This window comes from Apis cerana, linkage group LG10 (genome assembly GCF_029169275.1).
Source record: "Apis cerana isolate GH-2021 linkage group LG10, AcerK_1.0, whole genome shotgun sequence".
In the NCBI taxonomy this organism is placed as follows: domain Eukaryota; kingdom Metazoa; phylum Arthropoda; class Insecta; order Hymenoptera; family Apidae; genus Apis; species Apis cerana.
In genome coordinates, this window is record NC_083861.1 from 5147146 (window position 1) to 5165833 (window position 18688).

Genomic DNA, 18688 nt, shown 5'->3' on the forward strand with positions numbered 1-18688 from the left:
AATCATAAATTAAATAAAAAATCTTTCTTTGCAATATTTTTATATTTAGTTCTTAGATTTATTATTATTAAATGTTAATATCTTTTTTATTACATATCATAAACCTTTTTTTTTATGTTCATATTTACTAGTTCTTACTACGGTATTAGAGCTAGAGAATCAATGTTGAGTATGGTCGTGTTTCGTATTATAATAAATTTAGTTTATACTTATACATTAATGAAGAATTAATTTACACAATATATAATATAATACTTTCATAAATAAAAAAATATTATATATACTTATATTATGTAATATTATATAAATATTACATAAATTTATACAAATTTTATATAAAATTTCAAAAAAAATTTTACTTAAGTGATTTTATAATATTAATGTTTGTAAGAAAAGTGTAAAACTTTAATAATTTATATATTAATTATATTATTACATTTAATTTATTGATATAATATTATAAATATTTTTCAAAATATTATTATATAAGTGATAAAAATAATGTTTAATTTTTCCTTTTTATTATAGAACAAAAAAAATAAATCATTAATTTAATATATATAATATATAATAAAAATATTATATGTAATATCATGTATAACAAATATATATATATATATTTAGTTTTTCTGAAACATATATATATATTTTAAATTATTTTTTTTAATTAATTTTTAAATTTAAATTAAAGCATATTTAGTAATTTTTGAATATAGAAAAATATAACACTATAAATAGGTTAAAGTAATATCAATTGCGTTATAATAATAATAATAATTTATTCACTTACAGTAATAATTTTTATAATTATAACTTATTACGTAATAATTCATTTTTAACAATAAATAATATTTTAAAATAAATGAATAATATAAGAAGTAATATTATAATAAAATAAATACTTAATATTTTATTAATGCATTTTCTATTTCAATGACTTGTTATTTTGTATATATTTATAGTGATTATTTTTAACTATTATTTTTATTATATATATATATATATATATATTATAGTAAATATTAAATAATTATTATTTAATAAAATCAATGTAGAAGTATTAATGTCATTTTATTTATTCATTGTTATATATGCAGTTATATATGCATAACATATCATATAAGAAAATTATTATTAATGTAAATTTGTTGATTACATTAAAGATAAGAAAAAATGTCTTATTTTAATTAAAAAAAAAATAATTGATTATTAAATTTCAATATATTTTAAAAGTTTTGATCAAATTTACTATGAAATTAACAAAATCTCAAAAATAATTTAATCTCAATGTTTATAATAAAATATATTAATTATAAATTATAAAAAAAAATTATAAAAATTCATTATAATCATTATAATCTAAATTATAATAAATTATTAGCAAATTAAACAAATAATATATAAAATAAAAGAAAATTATTATATATTTATTTTATTCATTTTTCATAATATATTTGTATTATATAAATATACAATGAATATCATAGCCACAAAAATGTGTCAAACTTAGTATTATTCATAATATTCATAATAATCGATTTTAACAATTTTGTCAATGTATTGATACAATATATTTTTAGTTATACATGATTAAAAAAAGTAAATAAAGAAAAAGAAATGAAATTTCAATTTCAATATCTAGAATCTCATAACATTTTTGTTACTTTTACAAATTTACAATTACCTATTATACTGTACTTATATCTAATATTTATTTTCAGTTTATTATTTTGATATTGAAATATTACATTTTTGTGTAAAATGGATTTCTTAATAGATCTTTAACATAAATGTCAAGAAAACTCATTTTCTGACTTGAAATTAATGCAAATTATTTTATACAAATATACTTAGATATTCAAATTCAATTATTTAAAAAAAATTAGTATAGTATATATTCAATGCTTATATATATTAGGAAATAGTGTAAGTAAGGAAAAGTTTCAATTCATTTTAAATAATAAAAGATATAAATATAACAAATTAGATTTTATAAGTTAAATATTTAAAAATTTAATTGATATTTTCATGTAAATATTGAAAATTAATTAGTTTTGAATATATACAATACATTTATTTTGAACATTTTATAATTTCATATACTCAATGTAGAGTCTTTGGTTATAAATTTTTTCTTAAAACAAAGGAGACTTTTGATAGACTATCTTGCATTATATGGATGAACAGCACCATTTTTCACACAAGAGAAATCTTTTACACTTTCTAAATGTAAACTCAGTTTCTTGTTAACCATGAAAAAGCTTTAAGAATTAAATATGTTAATGTTAATGCATATAAAATTTTTTCTCTTTGTTGACGTTGCAACATTTCAAGTTCAATAGCCATTACTCGACGATTTAATTTCCCTACTTGTCGACGTAAGTGTTGTATCTCTTCACTAGGTGGAACAGAAACATTAAGAGCATTATATGAAGCTGTCTGTTCTCTAGAAAAAAAATTACATATGTTTTTATAAAAATATAAAATATATAATATAAACTCATTACTTTTAATATTTTATGCTAAAATTAATTTAGAAGAAAAAATGTAAATTCCTTTTATATATTTCTTGTATTAATATAAATTTATGAAATGACTTATATCTTTAAAAATAATAGAAATAATTGAAATGATCAATATTATATATCTATTCTGTATATATAATATATATAGTATATATAATATATATAGTATATATAATATATATAATATATATAATATATATAGTATATATAATATATATAATATATATAATATATATATAACTATAATATAAATATATGATATATATAATTTTATATTAGAAAATTAGAATTAGAAAATAATTAGAAAAATAGAACATTAAAAAATATTAATTATTTTTTATATAGTTATTACCTAGCATGCCTAACTATTTGTGTTTCTGTAGGATATTGTCCATGTGATCTAGAGACTAAAGAATCTTTACTTTCAGTTGAATAGGAATTTGGTTCCTCTTCATCAACTGCCGGAAAATAATGATTATCCAATGTCAAAATTCTTGGTGGAGTCTATCAATATAATATAAAATTTTAGATATTATTTCATTTATTATTGAGAAAGCCTTTATTACATAAAATTCAGAATAATTTTCTTATTTGAATGTATTTAAAAATTTCAAATGTTTACCTGTACTCTAACCATGCCTGGTTCAGATGGTAAAACAGCATTTTCTAATGTAATTTCTCTTGGTGGTGCTCTAGTTCCAATATGTTGTTCTTGTCCTACGTTTGATAAATTAGTATTATTTTTGTTTATTTTTTTTTATTAATCATTTTAATTATAAAAAATAAAAAATACTTTAAATAAAAAAATAATTTAATTATAAAAATTAATGCGTAAATATATTTATAAATATATGTGTGTAAAATATTAAATAAACATTAATGAACATTAAATATTTACCAACAACTAAAATTCTATCTGGAACATGCATTTCAAATTTTTCTCCTGCAACTATCTGATTCCAACTAGAACCATTTGTACCATTTATTTCTTCATCTGTGTAATCGCCACTTACACGAATACTTTTTGGTACACGCATTCTTTTATTAATATCCAAAGTAAAATTTGGGTCATAAAAATTGTCAGCTTCTCCATTGAAAACAGTAGGACTATGTGTTTTTGACATTATAACTAAAATAATTAAAAACAAAACTTATAACTGTATTTCTTTATATTTTTTATTGAAATTGTTATATATTAAGTTATAAAAATTATTATTTAAAATAATATATATAAATAAAACAATAAATTTAGTATTTTTATCTTAAAAACTAAATTAAAATTTAATATAAATGGAAAAATTTTATTTATTAAATATAATAATATTATTTATTACATATAATGAATTTATATTTTAAAAAATTAAGAAATAAGAATTATTTTTATTTTTACTAATTATTAAGAAAATAGTTATAAAATAGTCCAATGAATATTTTAATAAATTAAATGTTTAATAATTTTATTCTAGAATGAAAGAATATAATGACGACATAAAAAAATATGTGATTGAAATTTTATATAGCATTAATAAAATAAAAACAAATGTATATCGTAAATCAGATCATTAATAGTATATATTATAATAAAATATTATATATGCGAAAAATAAATTAAAGTTTGAATAATTACCTTTCTGTAACTTTTCGATCGTTGAACACAAATCTTTCGCACGAAGTTGATAATGTATGTTATACTCATCTATAAAGTTACAATCGAGATTATATTCTAATCGAGATAAATCGATATAGGAATATATCGATTCTAATTCCCGCCAAAATAAATATATCTGCCATTAAAACCTTAACCAATGTTATCAATTTCTTCCATGTGTTAATTTTTTTATTTTATTTTTTGAAGAAATATTATTTTTAATATTTTATGATATTTTAATTCAATAATCTATATAATCTATATTATAATCTATATAATTTATTGGAAAATATGAGTGACACCCAATGTAAGTTTTTATAAAATTAATAAAATTTATTATTTTAAAATCTATTTATTTAAATTCTATACATTTATTATATTTAAATATTGTATAAGATTTTTAGTAATAATTTTAAAGTTATTAAAGTTGTTAACAATTTTTCATTTAATTTTTCATTTATTATTTTATTTAATATTTTATTGTTTTTATTTAATATTTTATTGTTTAAGAGAATTTTATAAATATTAAGATTAAATATTTCAAGATTTTTTATATAAAGTTTGAAATTTTATTAAATTATTATTAAATTTTGCAATATATTTATGTAATATATATTTTATTAAAATATTTATTTTATATTATAGTATATGTTAATAATTATAAATGTAGCAGGTAGAACTAAACGTCAAAAGATTGATAAAACTGGAAGATTGTCAGCTTTAGAAAAGTTAAAACAATTAAAAGGTAACAAAAATAAATATGAAATTGATAAATTAGAAAATGTTTATGAAGAAGTTGATGAAAAAGAATATACTAAAACTGTAATTGAAAGACAAAATGATGATTGGATTATTGATGATGGTAATAACTTTATATTTATATTATCTACAATAATAAATATAGCAAATTAACTTTTTATTGTTATTAAAAATAAAAGGAAAAGATTATTAAGAAAGATTATTAAGATTATTAATTATTAAGAATTATTTATTTGTTACAAAAGGAGAAAGTGGTTATATTGAAGATGGTAGAGAAATTTTTGATGATGATTTGGATGATGAAAGTATACAAGAAGCAAGAAAACATAAAATCACAGGTCCTAAAAAAAACAAGAATGATAATATTAAAATAAAAGGAAATATTCAAAATATGTTAATGAATATGTCTTCTAAAAAGAAATATGATGCTAAATTGGATGATGATAACATTTTAGGAGATTTAATGTCCGAGTTGAAAAAAGATAATAGTCCAGAAATGTCAAAATTAAGAACTGTTAGAAATAAATTTTGTACTGCATCTAAATTAAATGAAAAGTAATATTTTTTATATTATTTTTAATATATATATATATATTTACATATAATTAATATTATATTATATTAATAAATTATAATTTTAGAAATGTCAAAACAAAGTTACAATCAACTTCTGAATGTGAACAAATACAATCTGATGATAATGATTTAGTCATTTTTGATAAATCAAAAAATGTAAACTTACAGCAAATAAAATTAAATTGTCAAATGGAAAATGTTATTTCAGATCAAAGTAATAGTCAAATAATTATAGATGATGAAATCACAGGTACTTCAAATACAACATTAGATATACATTTAAAACAAGATATTAAAAACTCAAGTAATAGTCAAATAATTGAAACAGAAAGTGAAGATCTTAGCCAATTCATTGGAGATGTAAGTCTTTTTATTTAATAATATTTTAAAATAATGTTTAAAATATATTTCATTTATTACAGTTTTGTACAGATTTTACAAATGATAATGTTAATTACAATGAAAAATCAATATCATCTATCAACGAAGAAAATAAAAAACATAAATTAAATATTAAAACAAAAAATAAAAATATTGAAGAAGAAAATTTTGAAAAAATATTAGATATTGAATTTACAACACAAATATCAAATATCGAAGTAACTACTAATACTAATACTACAGAACTGCCTTTACCACTTTTAACTAATGCAAATAAAGAAGAAGTATTTAGATTTTATTGGTGGGATGCATATGAAGATCCATACAAACAGCCTGGAGTTGTATATTTATTGGGAAAAGTTTTTGTACCATCTATAAAAGAATATTGCTCCTGTTGTTTAACAGTAAAGAATATTCCACGAAGAATTTATCTTCTACCTAGAGTATATGTATGTATATTTTTTAATATATGCATAATATATAATATTAATTCATGAGATTGAAAAATAAATTGCAAAAATCAAAATAAATATAAAACACATTGGTATGCAAAAATATTTGATTAAATTATAAACAATTTAAATTATGATCGTCATATTCATTTCACTAATATTTTTGCATATCAATTTTTCTTTTTATTTTAGTTTCTAGAATTATCTTTGTTCTAATACTTTGTATCATATATTATAGAATTCTTTTTACATATATTATCTATTTTTTTTTTAATTTATTAATTATAATAATGCAAATTTTAGATAAAAACATCTTTTAAAGATAATAATGAAGAAGAACAATTAAATACAATAGAAGATGTATATAAGGAATTTAATCAATTTGCAAATAAATTAGGAATAAAAGAATTTCGAAGCAACAAAGTCTCAAAACATTATGCTTTTGAGCAAGAAGGTACTCCAGCAATATCTGATTATTTGGAAGTAAGATATGCAGCATATTATCCACCTATGCCTTCTGATTATTCTGGACCATCAATAGAGCGTGTTTTTGGAACAACTGTAAATGCTTTAGAATTACTTTTAATAGAAAGAAATATTAAAGGACCATGTTGGCTAGAAATTAAATGTCCATTACCTAGTAATATACAAACTAGTTGGTGCAAAATAAAGGTATAATAATTTTATTCATTGAAATTTATTATTATTAATAAACATTAAAGCATTAATAATATATATAAATAGGTAAATTGCATGAAAATGGAAAATATATCCGTTTTCTCTGAATTTCAAACATTACCACCATTAGTAATAACAACTTTAAATATACGAACATCTCTAAATGTTAAATTACAACAAAATGAAATAGTTATGGTTGCAGTACTTATACATCACAAGTATCATATTGATAAAGAACCACCAAAACCACCATTTCAGCAACATTTTTGTTGTATGTTGACTTTTTTGAATTGAGTATTCTATATACTTATTACTTTTTAATATGATTCATTTTGATATTATTTCATATAGTAATTACACATCCACATGATATACCTTGGCCAAGACAAGCACGAGAAATGCTTTCTAATATTTCTTATACCAAAATAATGAAATTTGAAACAGAAACAGATTTACTTGAAGAATTATTAAAAATAATAAATAGTGCAGATCCAGATTTATTAATTGGATATGATTGTGGTTTTCAATTTGATATTTTAATGCATAGAATGATTACATTAAAAGTTTCAAATTGGAGTAGACTTGGAAGATTAAGACGTTCAACACCTCCTTTGATAAGAGTATAGTATATATGTATATATTACATATTATTATATATATATTATATATATACTATATATATAATATTTATATATATTATATAAATAAGATATATATGTTATAAAATTAAAAAAATATATTTTAGGGAAAAATAAATTTAAATCAAGTTTTAGCTGGTCGACCCATTTGTGATATACAAGTATCAGCTAAAGAGTTAAATCTCAAAGTTAGAAGTTATGATTTGCAATCTCTTTGTACAACGGTAAATATTTGAAATTAATTTATAAAATTCTCTAATATTTAAAAAGCTAAATTACAATTATTTTAATAGGTATTGAAGAAAAAGGAAAATGAATGCAAAGAAATAAAACCCGGTGAATGTGCTGCATTTTATGATACTTCAAACAAAATAGATAATTTAATTAAAATAACATTGACAGAAGCATTGTATATTTTATCTATTGTTTTTGATCTCAATATTCTTCCACTTGCTTTACAAATTACATGTATTGCTGGTATGTGTATATAAATATTAAAAATAATAATTTTTTTACTTAATATATATTTATTTTATTTATATAGGAAATGTTATATCAAGAACATTAACAGCAGGGCGTGCAGAAAGAAATGAATATTTATTATTACATGCATTTCATCTAAAACATTATATAACACCTGATAAACGCATTATGAAAAAAGGAAAAGATAATGAAGGTATATGTATATATTTTTTTAAATATTTATTATTTTCTAATATATTTGTAATTTATTTATAATCACTATTATTCTATATGTAGAAAATACTACTAGAAAAAAAGCAGCTTATACTGGTGGTTTAGTTCTTGAACCAAAAAAGGGATTTTATGATAAACTTATTTTATTAATGGATTTTAATTCTTTATATCCTAGTATAATTCAAGAATATAATTTATGTTTTACTACTGTTCCTGGAGCTGCATATGCTGATTATGGGGTAAATTTATTTATTATTATGAATTAAAAACAATCAGTTTGAACCTCATTTCATTTATGAGTATGTATGTACAGAATTTATCAATTCCTGAGTCAAATTTAGAATCTGGAGTAATTCCAACGGAAATTCGCAAATTAGTCGAAAGTAGGGGAGAAGTAAAGAAATTAATGAAAGCAACAAATATTTCACCTGAATTAAAGATGCAATATAATATTAGACAGTTGGCTTTAAAACTTACAGCAAATTCTATGTATGGTTGTTTAGGTGCAACTCATTGTAGATTTTATGCAAAAGGACTTGCTGCCATGGTTACTGGTAAAGTATGAATTAAAATATAATTTTATTTGAAAATTTATATATAAAATATTAAATATATCTATAGCAAAAGGTCGAGAAATTTTACAACATACAAAAAGTCTTGTTGAAAAATTAAATTATGAAGTTATATATGGAGATACTGATTCTATAATGATAAATACAAATTTATTAGATTATGAAGAAGTTTTTTCTGTTGGAAAAAAAGTAAATATTATATGAATAATATAATATATAATATATAAAATAATTATTTTTTATTTCAAAAAATAGAATTAATACTAATAAATTATTTATAGATTAAACAAGAAGTCAACAAATTATATAAACGAGTAGAATTAGATATTGATGGGGTTTTCCGTTATTTATTGCTTTTACAGAAGAAAAAATATGCTGCAGTTATAATGACAAAATTACCTAATGGACAAATAGAATTAACACAAGAACATAAAGGTCTTGACATTGTAAGAAGAGATTGGTGTCAATTAGCTTGTGATACTGGAAAGTAAGTAAAATATAAATAAATAATTTTTTAAACAAAATCTTAAATCATATCTAATATTATTTATAATAATGATCGCTTTTAGAAAAATTTTAGATCACCTTCTTTCCAATCAACCATGTGAAGATCGAATAGAACAAATTTTTATGATATTACATGATGTTGCACAAAATGTTCGAGAAAATCAAATTTCCTTATCATCTTTGGTCATTACAAAACAATTATCTAAAAATCCAAATGAATATCCAGATACTAAACAAGCTCATGTTCAAGTAGCTTTACGATTAAACAAAGAAGGTGGTAGAATGTGGAAAACTGGAGATACTGTTCCTTATATTATATGTGACGTTTGTATTTGTTAATTTATTTCATTATTTTATTTTTATATATGTATATATGTATTATTATAAACATTATAAAATATATAGTTATTTTTTTGTTAGGATGGAACTGAAAAATCTGCAACTGAAAGAGCATATCATATTGATGAATATAAAAAGAATGATTTTTTAAAAATAGATATTAATTATTATTTATTAAATCAAATTTTTCCTATTGTTTTACGAATTTGTGATCCAATTGAAGGGTTTGATGATGTTTTATTAGCTAAATGTCTTGGTAAAATTTTAATTCATATCAATTATAAAATTGTATATAAATTATTAAATATCATAAATAAAATTTTGTTGATAGGTGTGGATAATATTTATAAATCTAAAAGAATGATACATGAAGAATACGGTGATATACCATTAACAGATGAAGATAAATTTAAATATTGTCTTCCTTTGAAATTTAATTGTAAAGATGAGAAATGTCAGTCAGAAATTATACTTAAAAATATTATAATCGAAACGGTAAATCAATACAAGCAATTTTTTATTTTATATATGTTTATTTTTTTATTTATTTGTTATTTATTATAAAATTTTATAGTCTACAGGAAATCAATTATCACTTGCTTCCTGTTCAAATCCAGATTGTAAGATACCACCATGGACATATGTTCATATAATACAAAATGCAATGACACTTGCTGTACGAAAAGCAGTTAGTGAGTATTATGAAGGATGGTTAGAATGTGAAAATCCAATATGTGGTAAACAAACACAAATATTACCATTAGGATTTGATTCAACATATCCAACTTGTAGGAAATGTAAAGATGGTGAATTACATAGAGTAGTAAGTTGAAAAAATATATATATATATATATATATATACATACATCACATTTTAAAAATATTTTAAATATATTAAAATTCATTATTATTTAAAGTTTACAGATACAAAACTTTATAATCAAATGTATTTTTATTTCCATCTTTTTAATGTGAGTCAATCAAAATATAAAAGCAAGTATTTACGTTTTCTTTTTTTCTTTTTTAACTAGAAAAAATAATAAAAAAACTATTATATAATTTAAAAATAAATTTATTTTTAGATTTGTTATCTCAGTATCCACAAGGCATGAGAGAAGCATATGATTCTTTAAAAGAAACAATGGAAAAAATGTTAAGAAGAAATGCATTTTCTGTTGTATGTTTAGATACAATTTTTTTAAATATTGATGAACAATCAAAAACACCAAGTTTATATGCAGATATTATAGAAATATCAGATGGATCAGATAATGAAATGGTAAGTAATATTTAAAAAAAATATTTTTAATTTATTATAATAACAAAATAAGATAAAAAATATTTTACTATTGATTTGATATAATTTAATTTTTTTTGTTTCAGTAAAATTAATTTAATAATTTTTTTTAAATTTTAATAATTTTTTTATATTTAAAATTTTTTTTACGTTTTATACGAATACGCGAAACGCGAAACGTTAAAAATAACAATATAAAATAACTTCTACTCACTATAAATAGCCTTTATACTTGTATTAATGAAAGTAACAATTTCTAGCAGTTAATTTTTGACATATTTTAAGATCATATTATATTTCTAGACGATCTATAATAATTTTAATAAAATAAACAATGAATATGAATTTGTATATATGAAAATTCATCAAATAACAATAACTATACAAATTCATAAGAATGTTTAATCAATCTCATATAAAATTTATATTCAATTTGTGTTCATATATTCCATTTTAAGTATAATTTAAGTTTTAAATTTTTTCAATTGTAATTAAAATGTTATTGAACATTAATTTATTTAATTTGAAAAAATCTCAATAAGAAAAAAAGATTAATATTAATTTTAAATAGAAATTAACAGCTTAAAATTTATTAACTAATTTATTAATAAGTAAGTTGACTTAATGGCACATTAGAGATCATTACTATTTCTTAGAAATATATTTCATACATATTATCTATTATATGGTGGTAAACCAAATAGTTCAGGTTGAAATTCTTCAAGACTATTTAGTATTAATGTTGGATTTTCAATATAATGATTTGGTAACATTGGATCTGGAACCATAACAACTTGCATCCCAGCATTAAATGCAGCTTTTACACCATTTGGAGCATCCTCAAATACAAGACACTAAAAATATAATATTAAATTTATAAATAATTATGGGAAAAAAAATATATAAATTGTAACAAACCTTTGATGGATCAGGATTGTCAATAAAACGTTTTGCAGCAATTAAAAAAATATCAGGTGCTGGTTTACCATTAATAACATCAGGATCAGAACCACCAAGAACTTTATGATTAAACAAATCAAATATATTTTTCCATCTTTGAGTTTTTAATTCAAAATTTTCTTTATTTGAACTTGTAGCTAATGCTATTGGAATATTATTTTGTTTTAAATGTTGCAACAATTGTTCAGCACCTGTTTTTAAATAATTCTATACTTTATTTAAAATAACATTTTATTTTATTTTATTTTAAATTTTAAAATAATTATATTTAAAAATTAATATTTAATAATTATGTTAAAAAAAAATTTGTAAAATTTATATAAAAATTGTATTTAAAAATAATTTACTTCTAAAAATCTTTTCTTAAATTTATATAAAATGTTTTTAAAAAAATTTTAAAAACAAAGAACTTACAAAAAATTTTTATTAAGAGAAAAGAGTTTCATGATAATAATTTTTAATTTAAAATATCAAACAAATAAAATTCTTTTCTTTAAAATTACTGCACATATAATCATATCAATATCTGCTAATAATACATAAAAAATAGTTTTTGCAATAAATACAATTAATTTATTTTTATAATATTTATATTTATAAAGAATAAGTTAATTTAATTCAATTTAAAAAATTTTGTATTATATTATTATTTTTAATATTATTATGATTTTTGTTAATACTACTATCTTTTATCATCTTTTATCATAATATTTAATATAAATAATTAAATCTAGCAATTTTAAATTTAATCTAAATTAAATATTTTATTAACTAAATATTACTTCTTTTAATGCATATTATAAACTAAATTTTTATTATTTTTATTATTTCTAATAATTTCATAAATTACCTGGCATAAGATTTGCAGAGGGAAATAATTCTTGATATATTTTGGTTATCTTATTTTCAAATTCTTCTACTGTTATTGGTAAAGAAAACATTTCAATCAAAGCTTGTCCAACATCCTTAGATTTAAAACCCATAATTTTTGCTTTATGTTCCCATGTAAATTCTTTCCCGTAGAGATTTATAATACGATTAAAGGCTTCAGTGTAAAGTAATTCTGTATCTATTAAGATTTTAATATAATTAATGCAATTATTTGTATAATTAATGTGCAATATAAAATTTACTTATGAACTATTGATTTAAATTGATTTGTAAATATTAATTTATGAAAATTGTTGAAAGTAATTTTATACTTATAATAAATGAATAATTTTTAATAAGAATGTTTATATATATGTTCAAAAGTATATATAATATATATATATAAAATTCTAATACAATTTCCCAACTCACGCATGATGAGTGTTATTTTAACCTTTTCATTGACAGTAGTATCTGTCCATAAAGATGCATGGTGTACTTTAATCTATATTCTTCATATTTCTTAATAATTGCCATTGAGATTTTATTCACTTCTATATATACATAGACAAAACAAAATTACTTTATTCTTATGAATGAATATTTACTTATTTACAGATTAGATTACATTTTATCCAACTTATAAAAATATGGACTTCGTAGAAATAAAATATTTATTTTTAATTATTATATTAAATAGAAGTTTTAATTATTAATTAAATAATCCCTCTCTGTATATATTAATTCATTGAATATAAATATAATATAAGTAAGATAATATAAATCACTTACTGAGCAATAACCCATCCATATCAAAAATACAATGTGTAACATTTTTATATTGATTTTGCGACATTTTTGAATGTATTAAAATTTCAATCTTTTAATAACACGTTATATAATTAAATTATTATAGTATTAAACTAAAAATATATATAGAAATTTATTTTATTAACAATATCTTATAGAATCTCAATCTATTTTATATATAAACTATGGTAGAAATAAATCTTGTACAACTGTATTCAATATAAATGTAATCTAATTTTTATGAAATTTTTTATAAAATTTTTGTTTGTTATATATATTACATGATAAGAAATAACAATGATGCAGCAAAATACTATAATAATATATGTATTAATATATATTGCGCAATAATATATTGCAGCACAAATCGATTTTATATATTTATAATAATTAGTTATATTGCATATACTAGTACTCTCTCTTAAATTTTACAAAATTTATAAGTATTAATTTTTTATTTTAGTTTTTTTACAAAAATATAACATAATTAAAAATATAATATTATATATAATATAATTTATATATAAAATATTAATATATAATGTATGAGATATATAATAATGAGATATCTAACATATCAATTCTAGAAAACAAAAATATATAAAAATTTTGATTAAAATTTACTTAAGTTATAAGCAATTAAAGCTTGTATTAGATGAAACTGATCCTATCTACAATCTGTTCAGATCCGATTTTTTACTTTTATAATTTATTTGATTGATTACATTTTTAATATATTTCATTTGTCATAAGCCTAAATATATTTATGATTATCTATATTGTTAGAGATAAGATTATTTTGTATAAATTTATTTATAAAGTTGATATTTTGTTTATGAAAATAGGATTTAAGAGTTGAGATCTTTGTGATGATGATTTTATTAATGTAAAAATTATTTTATACTATCAATCATTTTATACTAAAAAAGAACAAATTTTAATATTTACTGATTTTTTATTAAATTTAATAATTTTGAATATTTTTATGTTATCACATTTTAATATTTATTTTAATATAAACATAGAAAATATTAATAGTATATTGTATACACCATTATATTAAATTATGATTATTTTATTGTATTCTTTTACGATTTAAAAATAAAAATACATATTGAATCATACATAAAAATACACATTAAATTTTGTAAGCAAAAAATCGAAGGAATATCAAACTAATAATTTCTTATAAATAAACTTGATTAATTATATATAGAAATATGAATTTGTTACCAAATTTATTCTCACTATACTTTGCATCTAAAATAGATTATATTTTTATTAGTAAATAATGAATTATAATAGTTTTCAATTTTAAATGATTTATTCTTAATCTAAAATAGATAAGTATTAGTAATAACTTTTTAATATAAAATAAATATGTAATAATAATTTGAGAATGAAAATTAATAATATAGATTTTGTAGATATTAAATCGAAATTTCATAATCAAATATTAAATAATATTATAAATTGAATATCAGCACTTAGTTTATACTAATTAGCTTTATCATTTTATAAACATATTATATATAAAATAATTATAATATATCAGTTTAAATAATAGAACTATTAAATAATTGTTAGTACGCAAAAATCAATCATATTTAATAAATATAATTCTATATATTATATAGAAATCTTATATTATCTATTTGCATTTTTTATCAAGTTTATAACAATATTTTTTTTTTTATAAAGAAAATGAAATGTAATAATTTTAATTTATAAATTAAATAGTCTAATTTTGGCTATTCTCATTGAAATGGATGATTCCATTGTAGCGAATATTTGTTGATTATGAATGACCAATCAGAACAATCCACGAAAAATTATATTTGGTTATAAAGAGTGGGGAAACAGATAGGACGATTGAATTTTGTAAGGAAAAGTTGTATTCGTTTTGTTCTTATATTTGAAAGGTTTTTCTGTGAATGATTTCTTAAAAGAAATTGTAACCTTATTGTCTTATTTTGCTAAATAAAATGCAAGAATTTTTAGGTAAATTTTAAAAACTAATATATATATAATATATATATCATTTATTAGTATTAAATCTTACCGGTAAATATACCGTTATAATGTATACATTTTTATCTTTTCAATTAATATTTATTTTTATTTTTATTTGATTTTTAATATTTGATTTTATATTACTTGAAAATAATTTAATATTGCTATATTTGTTTTTATTTAGGTATTTTGCTATTAATTTCTGGAGCTCATTGTTTGTACTCCAATTCGGATGTCGTAAATCTAAAACCAAACAATTTTGATAATTTAGTACTAAATAGTGATAATATATGGGTTGTGGAATTTTTTGCACCATGGTGTGGACATTGTCAAATGTTGACACCTGAATATAACAAAGCTGCAACTGCATTAAAAGTAATTTTTGTATTAGAAATATTTTACTTTATTTAAAAATAATTTATTTTTTTATTCTATTAGAAACTTATAATATAAATTTTTATAGGGTATTGTAAAAGTTGGTGCAATAAATGCAGATGAACATAAATCTCTTGGAGCAAAATATGGAATACAAGGTTTTCCTACGATTAAGATTTTTGGTATTGATAATAAACCAGAAGATTATAATGGACCAAGAACTGCAGCAGGAATAGTTGATGCTGCTTTAAATGGAGCTGGTCAAAAAGCACGTAGAATTTTAGGAGGAAAAAGAAGTACTGGAGATTTTAAGGTAAATATAATAATATAAAAAATAAAAACAGAATAAATAATTTAAAAAATTTAATAAACTGCAGTTATTAATTAATAATTGAAAATTTTTTATTGTTATTACAGTCTAAAGATTCCAAAGATGTAATTGAATTAACAGATGATAATTTTGATAATATAGTAATGAATTCAGATGATATGTGGTTAATTGAATTTTATGCACCATGGTGTGGTCATTGTAAAAATTTAGCTCCTATTTGGGCATCTGCAGCAACAGAGCTTAAAGGTAAAGTTAAATTAGGAGCAATTGATGCTACTGCAAATAGAGTAAAAGTAAGTAATTTTCATTTTAAAAGTAATATTATTTAAAATTATGTATATAATATTTCAATCAAATCTTAATGTTTTGTTAGGCTAGCCAATATGAAATAAAAGGATATCCTACTATTAAATATTTTGCACCTGGCAAAAAATCTACTGATTTTGTGCAAGAATATGATGGTGGTCGCACAAGTAGTGATATAGTAAATTGGGCATTAGAGAAATTGGCAGAAAATGTTCCAGCACCAGAAGTACTTCAAATTATAAATGAAAAGGGTTTAAGAGAAGTATGTGAAAATAAACCGTTATGTGTTATATCCGTTTTACCGCATATTTTAGATTGTCAATCAGAATGCAGAAATGGATATTTAAAAATATTAAATGAACTTGGAGAAAAATATAAACAAAAAATGTGGGGGTATGTTATCAGTCTTATTTATCATTTAATAAAAATAAAATTTTAAAAACAATATATATGTTTTTTTGTAGTTGGGTTTGGGCTGAAGCTGGTGCTCAACCTCATATTGAGGAAGCGTTAGAAATTGGAGGTTTTGGTTATCCAGCATTAGCAGCTGTAAATATAAAGAAAATGAAATATTCTTTATTAAAGGGTAGTTTTTCATATGATGGTATAAATGAATTCTTACGAGATTTAAGTTATGGACGAGGAGGTACAGCTCCTTTAAAAGGAGCTCAATTACCAACAATTCTTGAAACTAAATCGTGGGATGGTAAAGATGCCGAACTTCCACAAGAAGAAGAAATCGATCTTAGTGACATAGATCTTGATGAAAAGGACGAACTGTAATTATAAAATTTAGTGTTTCTCAGAAACAAACGCACTTTCATATACATATATTAATAAAATAATTCGATATTTATTTTTATATAACATTATTATCAGTTAATATACTATGTATGTATTAATGTACACTGATAATCATTATCATTATTTTTATCATAATGTTATAAATTTTTTTTGTATTGAAATAAACTTCTTAGGAAGTTTAAATATGTTAGTTATGAATGTTTAAACAATAATTCTTCCATTGAAGCCAAATTTACAAAATTTAATTTATTCATTCCATCAGAATCGTATATAATTTATTTTAAATAAAATTAAATTTAAAATTTTAATTTTTATTACATAAAAATAAAAAATTATTTGTACATTTTTAAAGTAATAGTTGGATAAAATTTATAATAAAAATGAAACATATATGCTATATGTATTTAAACAAAAACCTTTTTATGAGAATATTATAAATTTAAAATAATTACTGGTAATATGTAATGTCATTATGCATTCCATAAAATATTTTTGGTTCTCCCTAATATGGGACCAAAATAAAAAAAGCAATTATAAATTTAAACATATTTAAAACATACATTATTACTTTTATGTTTATGTAAGATTTCATTGTTTGACTGAGTTATACAGGTCTTCCATCATGATTATATAGAAATAAATTTTATATTCTTCTCTATGTAAAAGATTATAATATATGAAATATGTTTATTGTATGTGAATATAAAATATTATCTTATCTAAATTTAACTAATTGTAATCTTAATTTATGTTTTTTATTAAATAAATTCTAACACTAAAAAAAATTATAATATTGTTTATATATATACATTGTTTTTATTCTTTAAAATTTTTACTTAAAATTTACTTAATCTTAATTTTAGAAAAATATAAAATTTCAAATATATTATATATTCATTTAAATATACATAGTACATATTTTTACATTGTTATATTATTCATTTAAGTTATATTAATTATTATTACTTAAACGTAATTTAAAATAAAAAAATTTCTTTCTCTTTATTATTAAAATTGTATAACATAAACTTTTTTTATTTTTATTTTTTCTCGCTGTCTTTCGATTTTTAATCAAATATCAGAATCATTTCGAATAAATTTTAATAAATTTTACAAAGCAAGTATAAACAAATAGAATATTAAAAAAAAAC

General features: G+C 19.5%; 4 protein-coding genes across 7 annotated transcripts; 2 read left to right on the forward strand and 2 right to left on the reverse strand.

Annotated features, from left to right (window-relative positions):
* Positions 1-1415: 1415 nt before the first annotated feature.
* Positions 1416-4286, reverse strand: LOC114576888 (transport and Golgi organization protein 11). Its single transcript, XM_028664417.2, has 5 exons — positions 4153-4286; positions 3424-3654; positions 3148-3242; positions 2878-3029; positions 1416-2446 (listed from the first exon to the last, which is right to left on the reverse strand). The coding sequence occupies exons 2-5, from the start codon at positions 3647-3649 to the stop codon at positions 2236-2238; spliced, it is 684 nt and encodes a 227-aa protein (XP_028520218.2). The 5' UTR covers positions 3650-3654; positions 4153-4286; the 3' UTR covers positions 1416-2235.
* A 15-nt stretch (positions 4287-4301) lies between these two features.
* Positions 4302-12036, forward strand: LOC107993012 (DNA polymerase alpha catalytic subunit). 3 transcript variants are annotated; one of them, XM_017049175.3, is made up of 22 exons: positions 4302-4480; positions 4844-5035; positions 5178-5487; positions 5574-5868; positions 5931-6338; positions 6645-7013; positions 7086-7290; positions 7371-7639; positions 7765-7881; positions 7951-8134; positions 8202-8333; positions 8417-8592; positions 8667-8907; positions 8975-9114; positions 9207-9412; positions 9495-9756; positions 9853-10027; positions 10103-10266; positions 10346-10594; positions 10689-10764; positions 10854-11050; positions 11155-12036. In XM_017049175.3, the coding sequence occupies exons 1-22, from the start codon at positions 4465-4467 to the stop codon at positions 11155-11157; spliced, it is 4386 nt and encodes a 1461-aa protein (XP_016904664.2). In that variant the 5' UTR covers positions 4302-4464; the 3' UTR covers positions 11158-12036. The 3 variants fall into 3 exon arrangements, with proteins under 3 accessions (XP_016904664.2, XP_028520224.2, XP_061936857.1); XM_028664423.2 differs by having other exon boundaries at positions 10854-12036; XM_062080873.1 differs by lacking the exons at positions 10103-10266; positions 10346-10594; positions 10689-10764; positions 10854-11050; positions 11155-12036 and having other exon boundaries at positions 9838-9975.
* LOC107993014 (pseudouridine-5'-phosphatase) lies at positions 11651-14401 on the reverse strand. Of its 2 annotated transcripts, none has more exons than XM_017049178.3 (4): positions 13691-14401; positions 12879-13097; positions 11987-12219; positions 11651-11922 (listed from the first exon to the last, which is right to left on the reverse strand). In XM_017049178.3, the coding sequence occupies exons 1-4, from the start codon at positions 13752-13754 to the stop codon at positions 11743-11745; spliced, it is 696 nt and encodes a 231-aa protein (XP_016904667.1). In that variant the 5' UTR covers positions 13755-14401; the 3' UTR covers positions 11651-11742. The 2 variants fall into 2 exon arrangements, with proteins under 2 accessions (XP_016904667.1, XP_061936859.1); XM_062080875.1 differs by having other exon boundaries at positions 13331-14401.
* Positions 14402-15451: 1050 nt separating this feature from the next.
* LOC107993040 (protein disulfide-isomerase A6 homolog) lies at positions 15452-18322 on the forward strand. Its single transcript, XM_017049232.3, has 6 exons — positions 15452-15709; positions 15906-16096; positions 16185-16409; positions 16514-16720; positions 16801-17126; positions 17198-18322. The coding sequence occupies exons 1-6, from the start codon at positions 15694-15696 to the stop codon at positions 17514-17516; spliced, it is 1284 nt and encodes a 427-aa protein (XP_016904721.1). The 5' UTR covers positions 15452-15693; the 3' UTR covers positions 17517-18322.
* The last annotated feature ends 366 nt before the right edge of the window (positions 18323-18688 follow it).

Coding starts and splice junctions, on each gene's coding strand:
- LOC114576888 (XM_028664417.2), bottom strand. CDS start 3,649: ATGTCAAAAACACATAGTCCTACTGTTTTCAATGGAGAAGCTGACAAT. Junction 3,243..3,423: donor AGATAGAATTTTAGTTGTTG/GTAAATATTTAA, acceptor TATCAAACGTAG/GACAAGAACAACATATTGGA. Junction 3,030..3,147: donor CAGGCATGGTTAGAGTACAG/GTAAACATTTGA, acceptor TTATATTGATAG/ACTCCACCAAGAATTTTGAC.
- LOC107993012 (XM_028664423.2), top strand. Junction 8,908..8,974: donor ACTTGCTGCCATGGTTACTG/GTAAAGTATGAA, acceptor ATATATCTATAG/CAAAAGGTCGAGAAATTTTA. Junction 9,413..9,494: donor TTAGCTTGTGATACTGGAAA/GTAAGTAAAATA, acceptor GATCGCTTTTAG/AAAAATTTTAGATCACCTTC.
- LOC107993014 (XM_017049178.3), bottom strand. CDS start 13,754: ATGTCGCAAAATCAATATAAAAATGTTACACATTGTATTTTTGATATG. Junction 13,098..13,690: donor TATGGATGGGTTATTGCTCA/GTAAGTGATTTA, acceptor AAATCTTAATAG/ATACAGAATTACTTTACACT. Junction 11,923..11,986: donor ACAATCCTGATCCATCAAAG/GTTTGTTACAAT, acceptor TTATATTTTTAG/TGTCTTGTATTTGAGGATGC.
- LOC107993040 (XM_017049232.3), top strand. Junction 16,410..16,513: donor GAAGTACTGGAGATTTTAAG/GTAAATATAATA, acceptor TTGTTATTACAG/TCTAAAGATTCCAAAGATGT. Junction 16,721..16,800: donor CTACTGCAAATAGAGTAAAA/GTAAGTAATTTT, acceptor ATGTTTTGTTAG/GCTAGCCAATATGAAATAAA.